The following is an 18,262-nucleotide window of genomic DNA, read 5'->3' on the forward strand; positions in this document are numbered from 1 at the left end:
TGTCAAGATGCAAGAGACATGGACCAGCCCTCACTCTTTGCTTTCCTCGCCGGACAGAAACAAAGGAGACACGCCAGATGATGATCGAGAAAGAAAGAGTTCAGGAAAGAGGTCGCATCATCTGCGCATGACTTGGGTGTAGTGCCCAAGTCATATGGGGAGGGAAAAGCGGGGTCTTGGGCGTAGCTCGAGAAGCTGTGCCTCACCCGCATGGCATCGAATGGATTTCTAGATCCATCATTCCAGTGATTCCTTGTACAAGCCATGCTTGTCTGGAAATCGCGTAATGTGCCAGCGTTTGTGTTAGTGTTAGATGTTGACACACAGCCAGTCCGAGCCCAGCGCAGCGACAGCGCATCCGTTCGGACCAGACCCTAGAGCTCTAAGCTAATGGAATATCAGCTGAGCTTCTAGGATCTGTGCAGCATCGGCTCTAGGATCATGGCGTGTTTCTCGTCCGCAGGCTGGCCCATGCCTCGTGGAATGGAAGCAAAACACAAATGGAGAAGTACGACGCATGTCGCAGATGATTCTGACTGGATGTAGGGACAGGCAAGGGCCTGGGGAAGGGCAAAGGGCACAAGGGGCCTAGGAAATCTTACTTAATCTACACGTGGAAGCATTTGATGAATGGTTGCCTGAGCCGTGCGCTCATGCTTACATACATGTTTTTGTCGAATAGGGTCCGGGTCCTAGTTCCTATCTGCTCGTCATACGGCGGTGGAGCTGGTCATAGCTAGACCTGGCACGTGATGATACCACGTCGATCCTCTCCTCTACACCCTCCCCATGGCAAAATCTCAGCGAGTGCGCGACGCGAAGGTCCAATGGTCGACAACAAGACCATTCTCGCCATAGCAAAGAAAGAGAAAGCAAGTAAGGCGCCTCATGAAATGCAAGCTTAGAGTGCAAGCTACACAGGTTTATCTAATGCGAGCAAAAAAAAAGGAATGGCCAGTTGCTGGCAATCCCATTTACTCGTAGATCCACTGGTCGACGGCACGCTTGTAAGGGATCGTGGCGTCCTGCTTGCCGAACCAGAGCGCAATCTCAGCCTTGGCCGACTCAGGTGAGTCTGAGCCGTGGCAGATGTTGCGGCCCACATCAATGCAGTAGTCGCCACGGATCGTGCCGGGAGCGGAAGCAAGAGGGTTCGTGGCACCAAGGAGCGCACGGCCCTGCTTCACGACATCCTTGCCCTGCCAGACCATAGCCACGACAGGACCCGACGACATGTACTTGATCAGACCTGGGAAAAATGGCTTGCCCTTAAGGTCCTTGTAGTGCTTCTCAAGGTGGTCTTCACCAGCGTGCACCAGCTTCATGGCCACAAGCTGGTAGCCACGGTCCTCGAAGCGCTGGATGATCTTGCCAACGAGGCCGCGTTGGACACCGTCTGGCTTGATCATAATGTAGGCTAGCACGTGTAAGTAGCCATCCTTTTCTTTTGGCTTTGTTTGACAAGCGTCATTGGTACTTACTCTGCTCACTCGACATGTTGGGGTGTAGTGGTAGGTGTAGAAAGAAAGGAATCTCTGCGACCTTCCCAGGCCCATCAACTGACCCTCGGCTGGCTCGGCTTGTCCACCAGCGCGACGTAGGGCTCGTGCACGTGATACATCCGTGCCCGTGTGTGGGTCACGCAGTCCGAGCGAAAGGCCCAACGGGCGGCCCACAAATCCCAAACAACGGTTCCTGGTTGTTGGGTGGTTGCGGGGCGAAGAGGGGTTGGGAACGGTTTCAAGGGCGAAACCCTTTCAAACCAAACGGTATTGTTCCCGGCAAACATGGCGGAACCGCCCATCGGGTTTTAGCTCTTAGCGCCGGGAGACCGAAAAATTGGCATTTGGGCGCTTTGGCGCCATGCATCTGCTCATATCTCTCCCATGCGTGTGTGCGCCGCACATGTAGGTGCGCGCACGATGATTCGAGGCAGCTCGGCGCGAGCGCTTCGGATCGGGGCTCTCGGTCTGGCTGGTGGTGTCGGAATCCTTGCTTACTCGATGCTGCAATGGCGCTTTCTCCATTCGTCGAAGGACGCAGCCGATACAGGCGAGTCGAAGGGCCACGATGTTGGTCCGACCGCGTCCATATCGACGTCTGCTTCTGCGTCTGCATCCGATGAGACATCATCATCATCATCACCGCCACCACCGCCAAAGTCGGTTGTGAGCCGTGTATGGGGGGCTATATCGCTCTATGTGGTTGAGCCAGTTCTTGTACTGAAACGATTTCTTGTCTTGGCTATTACCTTTGCGCCTGTCGTGCTAGCAACGCCCTTGCTTGTTATCGGTCATCGTATAACGTACCGGGATGAAGATGGACACATGGTCGAGGGCGAACGGTGGGGCACTGTTCTCTGGTATAAACTGCTTGTGATGCAGATGGAGCGTGCTGGCCCTACGTTTGTGAAACTCGGCCAGTGGGCTGGGTCCCGTCGCGACTTGTTCCCTGACGAGCTTTGCAATCGCCTATCGAAACTGCATTCGAACAACAAGCCGCACTCCATGACCTATACGCGTGAAGTCCTCGAGCGTGTGTTCAAGCGGTCATTTGATGAGATATTTGCGTCCTTTGACGAGCAGCCTGTGGGGATTGGCGCCGTCGGTCAGGTTTATAAGGCTGTGCTGCATCAGGACCTTTTGCCTAGTGATTACTTGAACGATCGGCGCGAACAAGATCGGCTGCAGGAGGCTGCCGAGAACATTGGGCGTGAGCTGGCCCTCACGTACGAGCACGACGAATCGTCCGATCACCATGGCGCCGCCGTTGCCATCAAAGTGCTGCATCCTAAGGTGCATCGCATTATTGGGCACGACATTCAGATTATGCAGTTTTTTGCGGGACTGTTGAACCTCATTCCTGGCATGCGCTGGGTCTCGCTCCCGGAAGAAGTCGATCGGTTTGCTGCGCTGATGCTAAGTCAACTGGATCTGCGTGAGGAAGCATCGCATCTCTCTCGCTTCGAGCGCAACTTTGGGGGCCGTGGCGGCACTGTCATTTTTCCTCGGCCCTTGCGGGCTTTTTGTGCCCGAGACGTGCTCGTTGAAGAGCTTGTGGAAGCTGTGCCCCTCAAGCACTTTATGCGCATGGGCGGCGGTGCGTACGACTCACGCATTGCCGAGATGGGTCTTGATGCATTCCTCAGCATGTTGCTGATTGACAACTTTGCACATGCCGACCTGCACCCAGGAAACATCATGGTCAAGTTCTACCGTCCGTCTATGCGATCCATGTTGCAAAATGCCTTCTCTCGCGTTTTTTACCGCTTCGATCCTGACTATGTGCTGGGACACCGCGGGCGGACGGGGATCATTCCTGATGATCAAGTTTCGCAGGAACTCGTTGCACGCTCGAACGATTCAGACTCGTGGCACTCAGCGATCCGATCCATCCAGGAGGATGGGTTCTTGCCGGAGCTTGTGATTCTTGACGCAGGTCTGGTCTCGGAGTTATCGCCCAAGAACCTGCGCAATTTCCTTGACCTGTTTGCTGCCATTGCTATGTTTGATGGTCGTCAAGCAGGGTCACTTATGGTCGACCGCTGTCGCACACCTGAACTTGTCACGGACAGGGAGCAGTTTATTCGTGTGATTGAGGGTGTCATGGACAGCGTCAAGTCCGAAACATTTAGCCTAGCATCGCTCAACATTGGCGACGTGCTGAACAAAGTACTAAAGGCAGTCCGCACATACCATGTCAAGATGGAGCCTGACTTTGTCGATACTGTACTGAGTATTCTAATTCTCGAGGGAATTGGTCGTAAGCTAGACCCTAATATCGACCTGTTCCGCAGTGCCATTCCGATCCTCCGCTCGCTGGGGCACAAAATGTCCAGCGACGAGACACAACTTGCCAGCTTGCGTGAACAAGTAAGCCTCAAAACACTTCTCCCGATGCTCAAGCTCTGGTTCTTCATGGAGTTCCGCTCCTTGTTCATGGCACCACAAAATTCACCTCAAATTGTCGATGCCTTCGTTCGTTATGGTTGGCTCTCTGAGTAATTACATCTACTATGTCAACAATCATTGGTTCATGCATCTAGCGCGTCGTCCTCCGAGTCCATGCCATTCACATCGAGGTCCACAGCGTTATCACTACCGTCATCTTCATCCAGATCAAATTCGATGTCATCCACGACCTCGTCCATCGCTTTGGTTTCTCCCTCATCGACATCGGATCCGTGTGCCCCTGATTCTTCTGACTCCGACTTCCCCCCCACATAGTTAGTATATACCCGACGAAAGACTGTGCAACGCACCGACACCGAAAATCCTGATGCAAAGTCCGCATCATCAAATAGTTCTTCATCGTCTGCATGTCCTGCCGCAGATGCCGAGTCGGCTTGTGGTGTAGATCCGCTCGATTTGATAGGATATGATGCATCTGCTGCCCCCTTGCTCAGATGCGATGACTGCGATCCCAGCACAGATGTATGTGGAAGATCCACTTGTTTCGACAACGGTGTTGAGGGCTTTTCGCTCTTGATCGACTGCTTTTCTTTGCTAGCGGCTGCCGGCATTTGTGGCGCAGGTGATGAAGAACCCTGCTTTCTTGGAGCTGCCGTGGGTGAAGATGTTGATGGTGATGCCGAGCGAGAATTGGTATTGAGAATGCGTTGTGTTACAGCTGTCGATGCCGTCTTGGCGTTGCGCGTCGATCCCTTGCGCGTGGATTTATTTCCTGCGCCCATACACTTTTCCAAGTGCGTTGCATAGCGGTTCGACGACACTTGTCTCGAACACACAAGACACTCATACAGTGGGTTATTAGAATAATAGTCTGTCTTCGCCCCATTGGCAAACATGGCGGCATCAGCTGAATCTTTCACACCTGGTTAGCCACAGTTGGTGCTGCGTACCATGGACATTTTGACTTTGGCTCGCACTGCATGTAATCAATATTCTCACACGTACGGTTTATCACACAGTGCACAATCCATCCTCATACGCTTAGTGCGTCCGTGCACTTCCAAAGCTACAGATACAACGACCTCATTGATCAATGAATCCATCAGTCGCGACTCCTTCATCATAAGCAAGCACGCATACTCACAAAGATCCGTTTTGGATCCATGGTGCAAGAAGACCCCTAGGTCAAGCCGCACGAACGTGTATGGAGGATGACCTGCTGTCCTCACACTTGAGTACAATTCACGTCAGTCTAGGCCGGCAAGCTTGATGCCAAATACTATGGCTTGTCTTGGGCGTGGAGGACATGTGAATGTGGAGACATGCTGAGTCATCTCTGTCGCGCTCCATCTCTTTCTGTACGGCCGAGCCTAACGGGCTCGTCGTGGCAATCCTTGTAGGCTCAACAGGTCATCTTGTCACAAATCTGATTGTTGGGGACCAAGTGAGGAACGCGTTCCTTGGTAATCGTACTGAAATTTGCCTGCATGTCATTTACATTGCCGCCGCCGTTGAAGCAGCAATTAACTCTATACCGTGATTCCCTGAATAGCCAAATTGAGGCATGGGCTGCTGAATACCACGTCAATCCCGCGGCAATCCGACGGCATCTCGGCTTCTCACGCGAATTCGGTCGACAGCCCAATTCATGGAACCTGTACCAGCGGTACCTGGCTGAACAGAAGCGGAAGAATGCGAATGGCGATCCTTCGGCTTTAGACGTGGGATCCGGCACTGGTCGAACCGATGCTGGTGCCTCACAAGCACAACGCATTCGTGATGAACTCGCACCCTTGTACCAAAAGATGAAGGAAGACCCTGAGTTCATGCTACGGACGCGACAGGAAATCAGTGCATGGGAGCAAGACAACCGGCTGGAGAAATCCAGCACAATCACCCGGGCCGAATACAAGCGTGCTGTCCGTCGTTTTGAGCAGTTTTCGCAACAATGTTCGCAAAATTTAGGCGCCGAATCTTTCACGATCATTGCGCATCCGAATATAGGCTCGAACCATGTCCAAATCACAGCTTCTCCTGCTGGACTGCATGCGTTCCAAACAGCACTCGGTGCAGGCAAGCCTCTAGAGACGTTTCAAAACCGGTTTGCCGCTTGCATCTGTCTAACCATTGCGCCAACCGACGATCCGACCGCTCTCGAGCGCGAGACAAATTTAGATGTCCAAGTCCCACTTCAGCCGCAAGAACCGATTATTTTGCCTGAGGATCCAACTTTGCTCACGTCGATTCAAAAGCGCAAGCTTGCTACGCCTCTATTCCAACGCCTGGTTGAGTCGGGATTGGATCCCGTTGGCCTGGCAAATTTCCGGAAGAAATCCCAGTCGCGCTTCCCGTGGAAGGGCCTAATGACATGGCTTTATGAGAATGGGTATCGATTCAACTACTGGCCCAACGATTCTACACTGTATGGGGTCCGTCATGCTGCCGGTGAAGCGGCTTTACTGCCTGCACATCTACGTTGCGAAGGTCTTAATACGCCGAATTGCTGGAAGTCCGATGCCATGAATGCCATTCTGCGCGCGTGCGTTGACCCAACGGATCCTCTGCGCGTTGTGCGTTTGTAACAATTAGTACTGATCTGCGCGACCATACGTCGCTAGTCTATTGTGTCTATAAAGAAATTATTTCGACGGCCACAGACGGTTTGTAGTTGTACGAAGATGATTCGCCACGGACATATCTTGCTTCATTTTGTAGCAGGTCACAATATCTGATCAGATGCGCAAGTGGCTATTTTCCAACGGTGCATGGACCGCCCAAATCTTAGTTGGGCCAATTGCTGTAATTGGGCCGTGCTCCCAACGTGCGAACGCATTTCCGCTTGCATCTGGCCACAGAATTGAGGCTTTTGATCGCCGCGGACATGTTTAGTGAACGGCTTCAAAAACTCCACGCACTAAATGCAGGTTGGTTAAGCGTGTTATTGGCCTGCGGACATATGGAAAACATGATGGCCAGAAAAGCAAAAGAAAAAAAATACCCAAGGGACATCAATTTGCGATTCGTGCGCAGGATCATCTTTCAATTTCAATCCAAATCGTAAGCCAACTACGTCAGGTGCCGGTGGGTCAGCGAGCACCATCGCCATGGCTTCTAATGTGGGATCATTAGAAGAGAAAAACGGCGGTTACATCAGCTCGCCGCCTGATTCGGGCAACACTTCTAAAATGTTGACCAAAGGGATACCTGAGCAAGACGATGAGCTGGCTCTTGATGATCAACATCCTAAGACGAAAACGGCTGACATGAACACAAAGCGGGAGGATCGACAGGGAAATCAAAAGTTTGGTGTTCGCGTTCGCGAGCATTGGTGGCAGTTCTGGCGATTCAAAAATCCGCCCCCACCCCCGCCCGAGAGTATCGATGATGCGCAAGAGCTGCCGTTGGGGCGCACGAATATTTTCTCTGATTATACATATCACTGGGTTGCGCCAATGCTCTCTTTGGGATACCGTCGTCCGTTGGAGGCTACAGATCTGTGGGCTATGGACGGACCTCGTCAAGCTAAACACTTGAGCTCGAGGCTTGTCGATCGCTGGGATGCCCGTGTCGCAAAAGCTGATGAGTACAACCGCAAGTTTGACGAAGGCAAGGTCAAAGTGACTTCTTCCATGCGTCGTAAATGGCGCAATCAGGCCAAGAAGGAACACGCGCAAAATCTTGGTGGCGAGGCGTCTGTTGAAGAGCGAATCGCCGCCAAAGAGGCCATCTGGTTTTTGCCAGACCTGTCCGTCATGAAACAGATTGACATAACGCCTGAGATTCGTCGCAAGAAGGCCCTCGCGGGTACGGTCAAGAGCGGACGCAAGCGTGCGAATCTGTTTCTGGCCTGTGTTGACATTTTCTGGCCGCATATCATAGAAGCGTTCTGCGCCAAGATCCTTGCTGATGTGGCGCAGATGTGCTCAGCGCTGGTGATGGAGCATCTTATCGGAGCAGTGCGTGATGGTGATACTGGTTTGGGATGCGGTTACACTGTTGTTATGTTTGTCATGCTATTAATTGGAAACGTTCTCTCCAACCGGTTCTTCTATAAGAGCTTGTATGTCGGTGTGTTTTGCCGAGCAGCTCTTGTGTCTGGTATTTTCCGGCGCGCACTTAACATGCAGGGTCGGGATCGTTCGACAGGCAAGCTTGTGAACCATGTCAGCACTGATGTCAGTCGCATTGACTTTGGTGCGCAGTGGTGGCTTCTTACCTTTACCGCACCCGTTGAGATTATTGTTTGTTTGATTATTCTTCTTACCCGTTTCGGTGTGTCGTGCCTTTCTGGCTTTGCGCTGATTGTCGTGGTGATGCCATTCCAACTTTATTTCATGAAGTTCTTATTCATGCTGCGCGCAAAGTCGATGCAGTGGACGGACCGCCGTGCTCGTCGTACGCAGGAGATGCTTTCAGGCATGCGCATCGTAAAGCTGTTCTCGTATGAGTCGAACTTCTTCAAGCTGATTTCGACTTTGCGCAAGCATGAACTGAAGTATGTGTTTTTTCTCGCCGTGGCTCGCGCCGGGCTTATGGCAACGGCTATTAGCTTGCCTCTTCTCGCTGGTGTGCTTGCAGTGATTACGTACTATTTCAAGAACGACAAGCTCGACCCAGAGAAGGTCTTCCCTGCCATCACTTTGTTCCAGCTGTTGCGTCTTCCGCTCATGTTCTTACCATTCGGTATCAGTGTTATCGCAGATGGTGCAAATTCGTTCATTCGATTGCGTGACGTGTTCTATGCTGAGCAACACGATACAACGCTGACGTCAGACGAGACGTCGCCCTATGGTTTGAATATCGATAACGCCACTTTTGTGTGGGAAGGTGTCGAGGAAGATGACACACTCAAGCCGGTGAAAAAGCTGAATGAGAAGAGCAACTCGAAAAAGAAAATGAAACAGAAGCGTATGTGGGCATTCCTGCGCCGGAACCGCAAGGACAAGTCCAAGGGCGCCAAGGGCCCGAAGAAGTTGAACATTTTCTCTCGTAAAAAGAAGGGCACCTCGGGCGGCCAAGAGCCTGTCTCGCAAGAAGTGCCAGTTGCCGCAGAAAAAGATGCGCAGCCGGGCAAGGCCGCCGACGAGGACGAAATGCCATTTCAACTGCAAAATATCGACCTCAAGGTAAAGCGTGGAGAGCTATGTGCGATTATTGGTCCTGTCGGGTCGGGCAAGTCTTCTCTGCTTCTCGGTGCGATTGGCGAAATGGCGCGTTCGAGCGGCCAAGTCGTTTGGTCATCACAGCGCGTTGCATACTGCTCGCAGTCTGCATGGATCCAGAACGCGACGGTTCGCGAAAACATTTTGTTTGGCCAGCCATGGGATGCTAAACGTTATTGGGACTGTGTGGAGCGATCGGAGCTGTTCGCTGACTTTGCAATGTTGCAGGGCGGTGACATGACAGAAATTGGCGAGCGCGGCGTGACCTTGTCTGGTGGTCAGAAGCAGCGGATCAACATAGCGCGTGCACTTTACTTCAATGCTGATGTGGTGTGTCTGGACGACCCACTGTCTGCTGTCGATGCGCATGTTGGAAAGGCCCTATTTAACAATGCGATCTTGCCGATGAAGAAGCAGGGAAAGACGGTGCTTCTTGTCACACATGCCATTCAGCACCTGCCTTTGTGTGACCGCATCGTGTTGATGGACGACGGTCGGATTGAGGAAATGGGCACGTACGAGGAGCTTATGCAGAAGGGCGGCTCATTCTACACGACGATGTACAACTTTGGCATGCTGAAAGATGAGGACGAAGAAGACGCTGATGAACTCGCCGCGGAGACAGAAGATGCAAAGGCACCGCCGAAAAAGTACACGTTGGCCGAGCTGAGCAAGCCGGGTGCCGGGAAGACCATGGAGAGTGAAGAACGTAATACTGGTTCTGTTGACAGTGTGGTCTGGGTGTCGTATTTGAAAGCAGGAAGTGGTACGCTGATTGTACCAATTGTGCTTGCTGCCGGCGCTTGCATGCAAGCATCGACGAACCTATCGAGCTACTGGGTTGTATGGTGGCAAAAGTGGCACTATGAGCACAGGAAATCGATCGGGATGGAAGCGGGCATTTATGCAACTTTAGGTATCATTCAACTGATTTTCAACTTTATCATGGACGTTGCGCTTGGGTTGCTAACATTCCTTGCGTCTCGAAAGCTGCACGATCGTGCGATGAAGCGCGTCGTGTTCTCGCCCATGTCGTGGTTCGACACAACACCCATTGGCCGTATTATCAATCGATTCGGCAAGGATATTGACGTGCTCGACAATCAGCTGAGTAATTTGGTCCGCCAATGTGCCTCAACGGTTCTGTCGATTCTGGGTGCTGCCATTATGGTCATTGTCTTTACGTACTACTTCGCGATTGTTGTCGTCGCAGTGTTTGTGTTCGCGTACTTCTTTGCGACGTTCTATCGATCGTCCGCGCGTGAATTCAAACGGGTGGATGCCTTATTGCGCTCGACACTGTACTCACACTTTGCCGAGTCGCTCACGGGTCTGACGACCATCCGTGCATACCGTGAATCTGACCGCTTCTTGCACGACAACTACAAATACATGGACTTGCAGAACCGAGCGTACTTCCTCACGATTGTCAACCAACGCTGGCTCGGTCTGCGTCTCGACTTTCTCGGCTCATTGTGTGTGCTAATTACTGGTATTCTATGTTCTGTGCGTGTAGGGTCCATTGATCCAGGCAAGACCGGTGTGTCGCTCTCGCAAGTCGTCACTGTCGCGCAGACGCTTGGTTTCTTAACGCGGCAACTGACAGAATTGGAGAACGAAATGAACTCGGCGGAGCGTCTCGTATACTACGCAAACAATCTCGATCAGGAACCTCCGCAGCAGATACCTGAAAACAAGCCTGAACCGGCATGGCCAGCGCATGGCAGCGTTGAACTGGACAATGTGTGGCTCCGTTACAGGGAGAACCTGCCGAATGTGCTCAAAGGTGTCACATTCTCCGTGCATGGCGGCCAGAAGGTCGGCATTGTTGGCCGTACTGGTGCTGGCAAGAGTTCCATCTTGACTGTGCTGTTGCGGCTCTCGGAGGCGACGCAAGGTCGCGTCCTGATTGATGGCGTTGACGTGTCCAAGATCGGTCTCGAGGATCTGCGTCGCAACATTGCGATTCTGCCGCAGGATCCTCTCCTGTTCAGCGGTACGCTCCGGTCGAATTTGGATCCCTTTGAGCGCTTCGATGATGCACGACTCTACGATGCTATGCACCGTTCATACCTGACATCCGCAGCCAACGCTAGTCAGCCGCCCACTGGCGCAGTTACACCTGTTGTGGGTGAAGATGGCCAGCCATTGCCGTCCGCAACGCAAGGCGAGGCAACTGTGCCAGCCCAGCCGAAAGCGCTCACGCGTCTCACACTTGACTCCATCATTGATGAGGAAGGTGCAAATTTGTCTGTGGGCCAACGCAGCTTGGTCTCGTTAGCGCGCGCCCTTGTGAAAGATTGCAAGATTATTCTTCTCGATGAGGCCACAGCGTCTGTGGACTTGGAGACGGATGCAAAGATTCAGCGCACGATCCGCACCGAGTTTGCAGATCGAACACTTTTGTGTATCGCGCATCGCCTTACCACTATTATTGGTTACGATAAAATTATTGTTATGGATGATGGCAAAGTGGCAGAGTTCGCATGCGCCACTTGCTCTGTTTGACAATCAAGACAGTATCTTCCATGGCATGTGCGAGCGCAGTGGTATTACTCGTGAAGATATTCTTTTAGCCCGTTCCGTCGAGTCGAATGCCGATGACGAAGCGGCGCAGGCTTCTTATCCTGCAGCAGCTACGACTGTACCGCAACAAGAGCCCTACTACTTGTACGAAAGTCCACCCAACATGCCTCAACAGCAGAATGGTGTGGTCTTTTACAACTCGCACGAATAAGCAGCTTGATCTTATGCACACGGGCCTTTTCCCTCTTTCCTCGAAACTTGTTAATTTTTTGAAGCGCTTTTTGCAAGTGTTTTTTTTTCTACCTAATGCAATGGCCCTACCTACAAACTTGGTCATATCATTTTTTGACTCAAAACTCCTGGACTCTATCTCTCGCCCCATCCCCTTTCTTTCCAAAAGTAACATAGTATGCAGTATCATATATAGACCAATATATTTGACCAAGGACCAAATTTTATAGTAGAGAGATGCACAGGGCTCAAGTAACACCTGGATGAACAGGTGGACAGCTTGATAGAGAGAGAGAGAGTGTGTGTGTGTGTCGTGTTCATTTCGGCACTGAATGAACGTCGGTCTACCAGAACCGTTAGCTCACGTGCAGTCCCGAGCAGCGAGGCAAAGGAAAGGCCTCTCACTCCAGTCACAACACGATTTATTGGGTGTCACGCTTCATCTGAGGTGCAAGTGTGGTTGAACACTTCTCATGATTGTATGCATCTAGAGCACGTTCTCCTTCGGGAACTTGAGGACGGGACCGACTTGGCCAATGCACATGCCACCCAGACGGTGACCCACATCCACAGCTTCTTCCATCGACTTGCCCATGATGAGGCCAGCAATCACACCGCCGGCAAACGCATCACCAGCGCCGTTCGTGTCGACAATGTTAGCAGCATCAATCTTCGGCGTCGGGTGCGTAATGACGGACGACTGGCCCTGCACTGCCCGGATGGTCGACTCTGCTCCATGTGTAATAAGGACTGTGCGCGGCTTCGACACCTCGGATGGAGAGTCGGCAATCTTCTGCGCGATGGAACTGAGATCGCTCGTTTCCATGCCCGATGCCTTAGCCCAGGCCTCAGCTTCCGACTCGTTGCCGATCACAAGCTCGGCATACGGCATCACCTGATCTACCTGCGACTTGAAGAACTGCGGAATGAAGGGAGCCGACAGGTTGAAGGCGAATGGCTTGCCCGTTTCTTTCGCATGCTTCGCAACGATCAAAGCACTTTCCACACCGTGCGTAAGGAAGAAGCCGCCAATGTAGAAGAACTTGGCTGCCTCAATAGCCGCCTTGGCTTCCTGCGAGTCCAGATGCGATTTGTCAAATTTCTCAGCAGCGCCAAGGTTTGTGCAAAGCGAGCGGTCATGGCCTGTAATCACCACAGCGCACGAGCCTGTTGGCGTGTCATTCACGACCTGGTAGACAGACTGCAGACCTTCACGCTCATTCGCAGCACGCAGCTGTTGAGCAAGATCATCGTTGCCGACACATCCAAGATACGCAGTCGATCCCTCGGGCAAGGCGTATTGCGCGCAGCGAGCTGTGTTTTGAGCAGCACCACCAGCGACGTACGTCACCTGGTAGTTTTCGACTAAGTGCTCGTAGATGCTCAGCTGCTCAGGCGAAGCAAGCACCGCATCATTTGGTTTCAGGCCGTACTTCTGGAGCACGTCCTGGCCATCGCGCACCTGCATGTCGAGCAACGGATTTCCAAGGGCTACAAGCTTCAGGTTCTCAAAGTTTACCATGGTTCTCGGACGAAAGTAGGGCTGGGTTGGTTGTATTCAGGTAGGGACCGAGCGGACTGGCGTCGAGTTCGTCGTGCCTGAGACACGGGCGATGCCACAAACTTGCAGCCTAGCTGGTGGGTCGGGGGGATTCCAGCGGCATGCAGTGTGGAGAAACCGGATGCACTAATCACGTGCCGATAAAGCCAACGTCAGCACGTCGATCTGGAGCGATCGGTGACGACATTGACACAAACGCTTCGTCGCTGGCTCCAGTGAATTGAGTGTGCGTGATGAGCCAAGAGAAACAAGAAGCAGACTATACACCAGAGGTCGATGCACTTCTCCCACAGTTAGAGAAGCTGGCCAGCGTACGTAAGAAAGTATTTGTCCCTCACTAAGCATGCTAATAATAGTCTGGCTCGCTTCAGGAAGGACTGGATCTCATAGCGCCACTTGAGAAGCGTGCGCGAGGGGTATGTATACGAATGGGAAAAAAAACCAGCATGGATTCAAATGTGTTGAGATCATGCTAACAGAAACAGGCATCTGACGTATTGAGCACTACACGTCTGCTTCTGACGTCTGTCCTCATGATACGCACCATTCCAGATGTTGAACATACGGATCTCAGCAAGCTTTGTGAAGCTGTGCATTCGTACTCTAAAAAGCATGGACAGCTGAAGAAAGCCATATCTCGAATGATACAGCTAGCTATGCTGTTTTTACAGAGCCCTGATACCACAGACATGCAGGCACCGGCGTCTTTCTACGCTGTTCTTGGCAAGGACTCGCTGCAGACAGCACTAAAAGACGAGCCAATGGGCGACTCTGCCGCAACAGAGTCGATGGCTGTAGATGATGGCGGCAACTCAAAGGCGTCTCAAGGCGACAAAGCATCCGGTGACAAGGTCGAAGAGGACCGTGAAGGGAAAGAAGACGATCGCATCACCGCACTTTTGCAGCATGCAAAAGCTATTGGAGACAAGTCGCTTGATGATGCAGCCAAGATGAAACTTATGGTGACATTGCGTGAGCTGACAGAGGGCAAGGTGTTTCTTGAAGTCGAGCGTGCACGCGTGAGTCGGTCGATGTCTGATATGCTGTACGCACAGGGTGATGTCAACAAGGCTGCAGAGACGTTACAAGACCTTGCTGTCGAGACGTTTGGAAGCCTAGGCCGCCGTGAGAAAGTGGAATTTATTCTTGAGCAGATGCGACTCAATTTGGAGCGGGGTGATATGAGTCGCGTTAACATGCTGAGTCGTAAGATCAATGTTAAGTTCTTTGAAGACGAAGCACAGCAGGATCTAAAGCTCCTATATTACGACATCATGGTCAAAGTGGGCATGCACGATGGAAAGTACCTTGATGTTTGCAAATATTATCGAGAAGTGCTCAACACACCTAGCATTCGTGCTGATCAAGATAAGTTCAGAGATGCTCTTCGACACGTGGTGATTTTCCTTGTACTGGCGCCATTTGATCATGAGCAACGTGACCTGCTTGGTCGCGTTGACTCTATAGAACCACTTGACTCTGTGCCTGAGTACAAGAACTTGCTCAAGTGCTTTACCACGCCGGAACTCATGCGTTGGCCTGGTATTGAGGCATTGTATGGCCCCATGCTGCGTCAACTGCCTGTGTTTTCTGGCAGCGCAGCGGCCGAAGAGCGTTGGAAACAGCTTCACACGCGTGTTGTCGCGTACAATATTCAAGTCATTGCGAAATATTATACGAAAATCCGTTTGGACCGCCTCGCACAACTGCTTGATTTATCTATCGAACAAGCTGAAGAGGCGTTGGCTAATCTTGTCGTCAACAAAACAACACATGCGCGTATCGACCGACCTGCTCAGATCGTAAGCTTCCAAGCGCCTTTGTCAGATGCCGAGGTCCTGAACCACTGGAGTGGTGATATGTCGAAGCTTCTGCAGACTGTGGAGAAAGTCTCTCATCTTGTGGAAAAGGAATGGGCCATTCAACGTGCTGGACTCGTCGTCAAGGCCAATGACTAAGGCGGTAGCTCCAACAAAAATGCCGACAGAGGTGTATGAGCGCGTAAGTAGGCATGGGAAATGTATAAAAATACAATCATCAACGCAGTTGTGGTAGCCTTTGCAATCTGCGACTTGGTGTCGTCATACACGTACTCGAGCGACGCTGCGTTTGCGCTAAGCGGGTGATCACGTGAACAAGCTGTGTGCGGGGGATACGCGCTCAATTTGTTGCCCCGTAGGTACATGCGTTAGTCGAGTGAGGGAGAGTGCGCTTAATAGCAGCAGTCAATTCGTTCCTCGTAGTGGTGCAGCTTACGGTCAGAGGGTGACGGCAACATGAGTCTGTCAGTGAATGAACACGAGCTGCTGCAAGAATATGAGCTCAGTTCATTGCAACCAAGGCAGTGGGAAGACATAAAGCGACAAAAACCGAGCCGGTCGAAAGAGTCTGCGTTTCAACATCACAACGATTGGACTGATCCCCTCGGTCTTCATTCAACAGTGCCGACATTAAGTTCTAACGATGCCAATATCCTCAGCAAGGTTAATATAACAAGCAAGGCATTCGACGCGAAAACATTCCTCAATACTGTGCATCCGAACGCGTCGTACTCCGAACTTTCTCATGGCGCAGCGAACTTGAAACGAAGCATGGCACAGGGCTCCGAGGCTTTGAAGGTGCTAGTTGACCAAAATTTCGACAGATTTGTGACTGTGAAGGCCACAAATGATAGCGTATTTCGTGAGATGAGTGAGTCTATGGGTGGTCCCTTCGGATCTGCGCCAGATGAAGGTGTTGAGGGACTCCGCACGTCTGTCACTAGTGCCAATTCTCAAGCTGACGATGTATTTCGACCTGTGCTTGAAAACTACGTAAAGTCTGTCAAGCTTCGGAACACGCTCGGTGTGTTTCAACGCTCACGCTTCTTTTTCAATCTGCCCGGTTCGTTGCATGAAAATGTCGAAGCTGGGCATTATGAGGCAGCTTTGCGTGACTACCTGAAGGGCAAATACCTGCTCGAGAATCGACCCAGTCAAATTCTTCCGCTCCAAAACGAGTCCAATACACCACCGACGGAAAGTCAGCTCGCACAGCAACGGCGCATTTTTGCTCGTGTCTGGGATGCCGTCGACGAGATTATGTACGATATGCAAGGCAAGCTTGTTGATATTCTCCGTCAACCGAATCGAAGTATCGATGAGCAAGAGAAATGCTTCGAGGTTCTGCTAACACTAGATCCAACGACAGATCCTGTTGCTGTCTTTCTTGAAGCTCAGCATAACCATATCTTGTCTCTCTTGCGTTCGACATTTGAGCAACAAGTACACGCCATACAGCAGCAAGCGGATCCTAGCAAGGCTTGCACAGATTTGGAGCGTGCAAAAGATCTACATGATTGCTTGGTTCTTGTCCGCACGTCTGATGGTGCGAAGCCATCATTCGATAAGATGCTGGGCGTCTCGCATTGGCACCTGATCGACACAATGGTCTCGGAAGTGTGTCGAGTAACCCTACAGTCTGTGCCAACGTTCTGGCGTGTCGCTCGCGACCACGCTGAGGGCAAGTTCAGCAAGGAAAAGGTGATTCTCAATTCACCCATTCACAAGCAGTCCAAGGCATGGGCTCTCGAGTGTATCGAACTGTTCACCAAAAGCCTGACAAAGTTCTTTGATCTGCAACCGTTCCAAGTACGCGCAAATCAGTCACTTCCGGCACGACAGCTGCCGGCGTGGGTGCCGGCGATAAGCTGCTCGCTCAGCACGACGAATTATATGAATAGCATTCTGTCAACGATTGCTGAGACAGTCAGAGAACTGAATTCTTTGTCGATTCCTAGTACGTCGACTCAGCTGCATGCGCTTCTTCTCGATATCCGCTTCCAGTTTACGGAGGTGCATTGTCATTTGTGGCAACATGATGCTAAACTGTGTCACTATCTGGAAAACTGGATACCCAACTCACAACAACCATCTATCACGTCTTATCTGTTCTCGTTTTCTGTATTTAATCGATGGAATGCTCGCGAAGGTTTCTATATCGCCGACGTTCGCACAAAAATGTCTCAAGGAACGCCTGAAAATGAAATCGACGCAGCATTCATCATGCATCTCAAGACTACATTTATCCACGTGCTGCATACGTTTCTTGAGGGGATTGTACTTGCAGCACAGTCAGTTCACGACATACCCGAACTCTGGTCTCTGCTCCGTCCGCCCCATGACGTTGCTGGGCTCACAGCACGTGATCGAGACACGCGCATCCTCTTGAGCGTGTCGAATTTGACGCAGTTACGCACACATGTCATATCAGCTTGGATCAAGCAGTTCGAAGATGCTTACCATGTGACGCTGACTCTCGAAAGACAGGAGCTGCTCGACGTCTGTTTACGACTTGACAATGAATTACTGTCTGACTCGGTCCGCCGCAAAGGAGAAGACATTAGGGACATTATTCGACGGGGCATTTTGGAGGAAGGCATCCAGTGGAACAACTGCCCGCATCCGTCAGGCGTCAATCCATTTGTGTATCAAGCTTTGCTCCGTCTTGTTCAAGTGCATGCGCAGATCCGTGCGACCGTGCCGGCATTGGTGTCGCGTGTCATTACAGCACTTGTGGAGATTATGGCTGATGCCATTCTCCATGCTTACTCACAAATTCTGGCTTTCAACACAGTGTGGCATGCTACAAGCCACGCTCGAAATTGAGTTTGTCCACCAGACCATGGCATACCACGTATCTCCAAAGGCTGAATCTACTCTTAAAGCCGTGTATGAGACCATCAGCCAGCGGTATTCAAGCTCAGCATCCGCACAAAAGACGAATAGCTTGCAAAAAGAGCTCGAAAGTGTCAAGCACACGCTCATTACGAGCCGCAAGGCTACCGCACTGGCATTTCTGTGTTTCCGGCGTCCAAAAAGCTCTAGTGCTTC

General features: G+C 51.6%; 8 protein-coding genes across 8 annotated transcripts; 5 read left to right on the forward strand and 3 right to left on the reverse strand.

Moving 5' to 3' along the window:
- Positions 1–974: 974 nt before the first annotated feature.
- Positions 975–1,497, reverse strand: MGL_0723 (uncharacterized protein; the record flags this gene model as incomplete). The annotated part of the gene is made up of 2 exons (XM_001732078.1): positions 975–1,417; positions 1,482–1,497. The coding sequence occupies 2 exons, from the start codon at positions 1,495–1,497 to the stop codon at positions 975–977; spliced, it is 459 nt and encodes a 152-aa protein (XP_001732130.1).
- Positions 1,498–1,922: 425 nt separating this feature from the next.
- MGL_0724 (uncharacterized protein) lies at positions 1,923–4,004 on the forward strand (the record flags this gene model as incomplete). Its single annotated transcript, XM_001732079.1, has 1 exon — positions 1,923–4,004. The coding sequence occupies one exon, from the start codon at positions 1,923–1,925 to the stop codon at positions 4,002–4,004; it is 2,082 nt and encodes a 693-aa protein (XP_001732131.1).
- A 29-nt stretch (positions 4,005–4,033) lies between these two features.
- Positions 4,034–4,807, reverse strand: MGL_0725 (uncharacterized protein; the record flags this gene model as incomplete). Its single annotated transcript, XM_001732080.1, has 1 exon — positions 4,034–4,807. One exon carries the CDS (start codon positions 4,805–4,807, stop codon positions 4,034–4,036), a length of 774 nt encoding a protein of 257 aa, XP_001732132.1.
- Positions 4,808–5,398: 591 nt separating this feature from the next.
- Positions 5,399–6,493, forward strand: MGL_0726 (uncharacterized protein; the record flags this gene model as incomplete). The annotated part of the gene is made up of 1 exon (XM_001732081.1): positions 5,399–6,493. The coding sequence occupies one exon, from the start codon at positions 5,399–5,401 to the stop codon at positions 6,491–6,493; it is 1,095 nt and encodes a 364-aa protein (XP_001732133.1).
- A 522-nt stretch (positions 6,494–7,015) lies between these two features.
- Positions 7,016–11,581, forward strand: MGL_0727 (uncharacterized protein; the record flags this gene model as incomplete). Its single annotated transcript, XM_001732082.1, has 1 exon — positions 7,016–11,581. The coding sequence occupies one exon, from the start codon at positions 7,016–7,018 to the stop codon at positions 11,579–11,581; it is 4,566 nt and encodes a 1,521-aa protein (XP_001732134.1).
- Positions 11,582–12,317: 736 nt separating this feature from the next.
- MGL_0728 (uncharacterized protein) lies at positions 12,318–13,352 on the reverse strand (the record flags this gene model as incomplete). The annotated part of the gene is made up of 1 exon (XM_001732083.1): positions 12,318–13,352. One exon carries the CDS (start codon positions 13,350–13,352, stop codon positions 12,318–12,320), a length of 1,035 nt encoding a protein of 344 aa, XP_001732135.1.
- Positions 13,353–13,924: 572 nt separating this feature from the next.
- MGL_0729 (uncharacterized protein) lies at positions 13,925–15,349 on the forward strand (the record flags this gene model as incomplete). The annotated part of the gene is made up of 1 exon (XM_001732084.1): positions 13,925–15,349. The coding sequence occupies one exon, from the start codon at positions 13,925–13,927 to the stop codon at positions 15,347–15,349; it is 1,425 nt and encodes a 474-aa protein (XP_001732136.1).
- Positions 15,350–15,667: 318 nt separating this feature from the next.
- MGL_0730 (uncharacterized protein) lies at positions 15,668–18,037 on the forward strand (the record flags this gene model as incomplete). The annotated part of the gene is made up of 1 exon (XM_001732085.1): positions 15,668–18,037. One exon carries the CDS (start codon positions 15,668–15,670, stop codon positions 18,035–18,037), a length of 2,370 nt encoding a protein of 789 aa, XP_001732137.1.
- Between the last annotated feature and the right edge of the window lie 225 nt (positions 18,038–18,262).

Source organism: Malassezia globosa, assembly GCF_000181695.2.
Source record: "Malassezia globosa CBS 7966 chromosome Unknown mgl_sf_1.2, whole genome shotgun sequence".
NCBI classification, from domain to species: Eukaryota; Fungi; Basidiomycota; class Malasseziomycetes; order Malasseziales; family Malasseziaceae; genus Malassezia; species Malassezia globosa.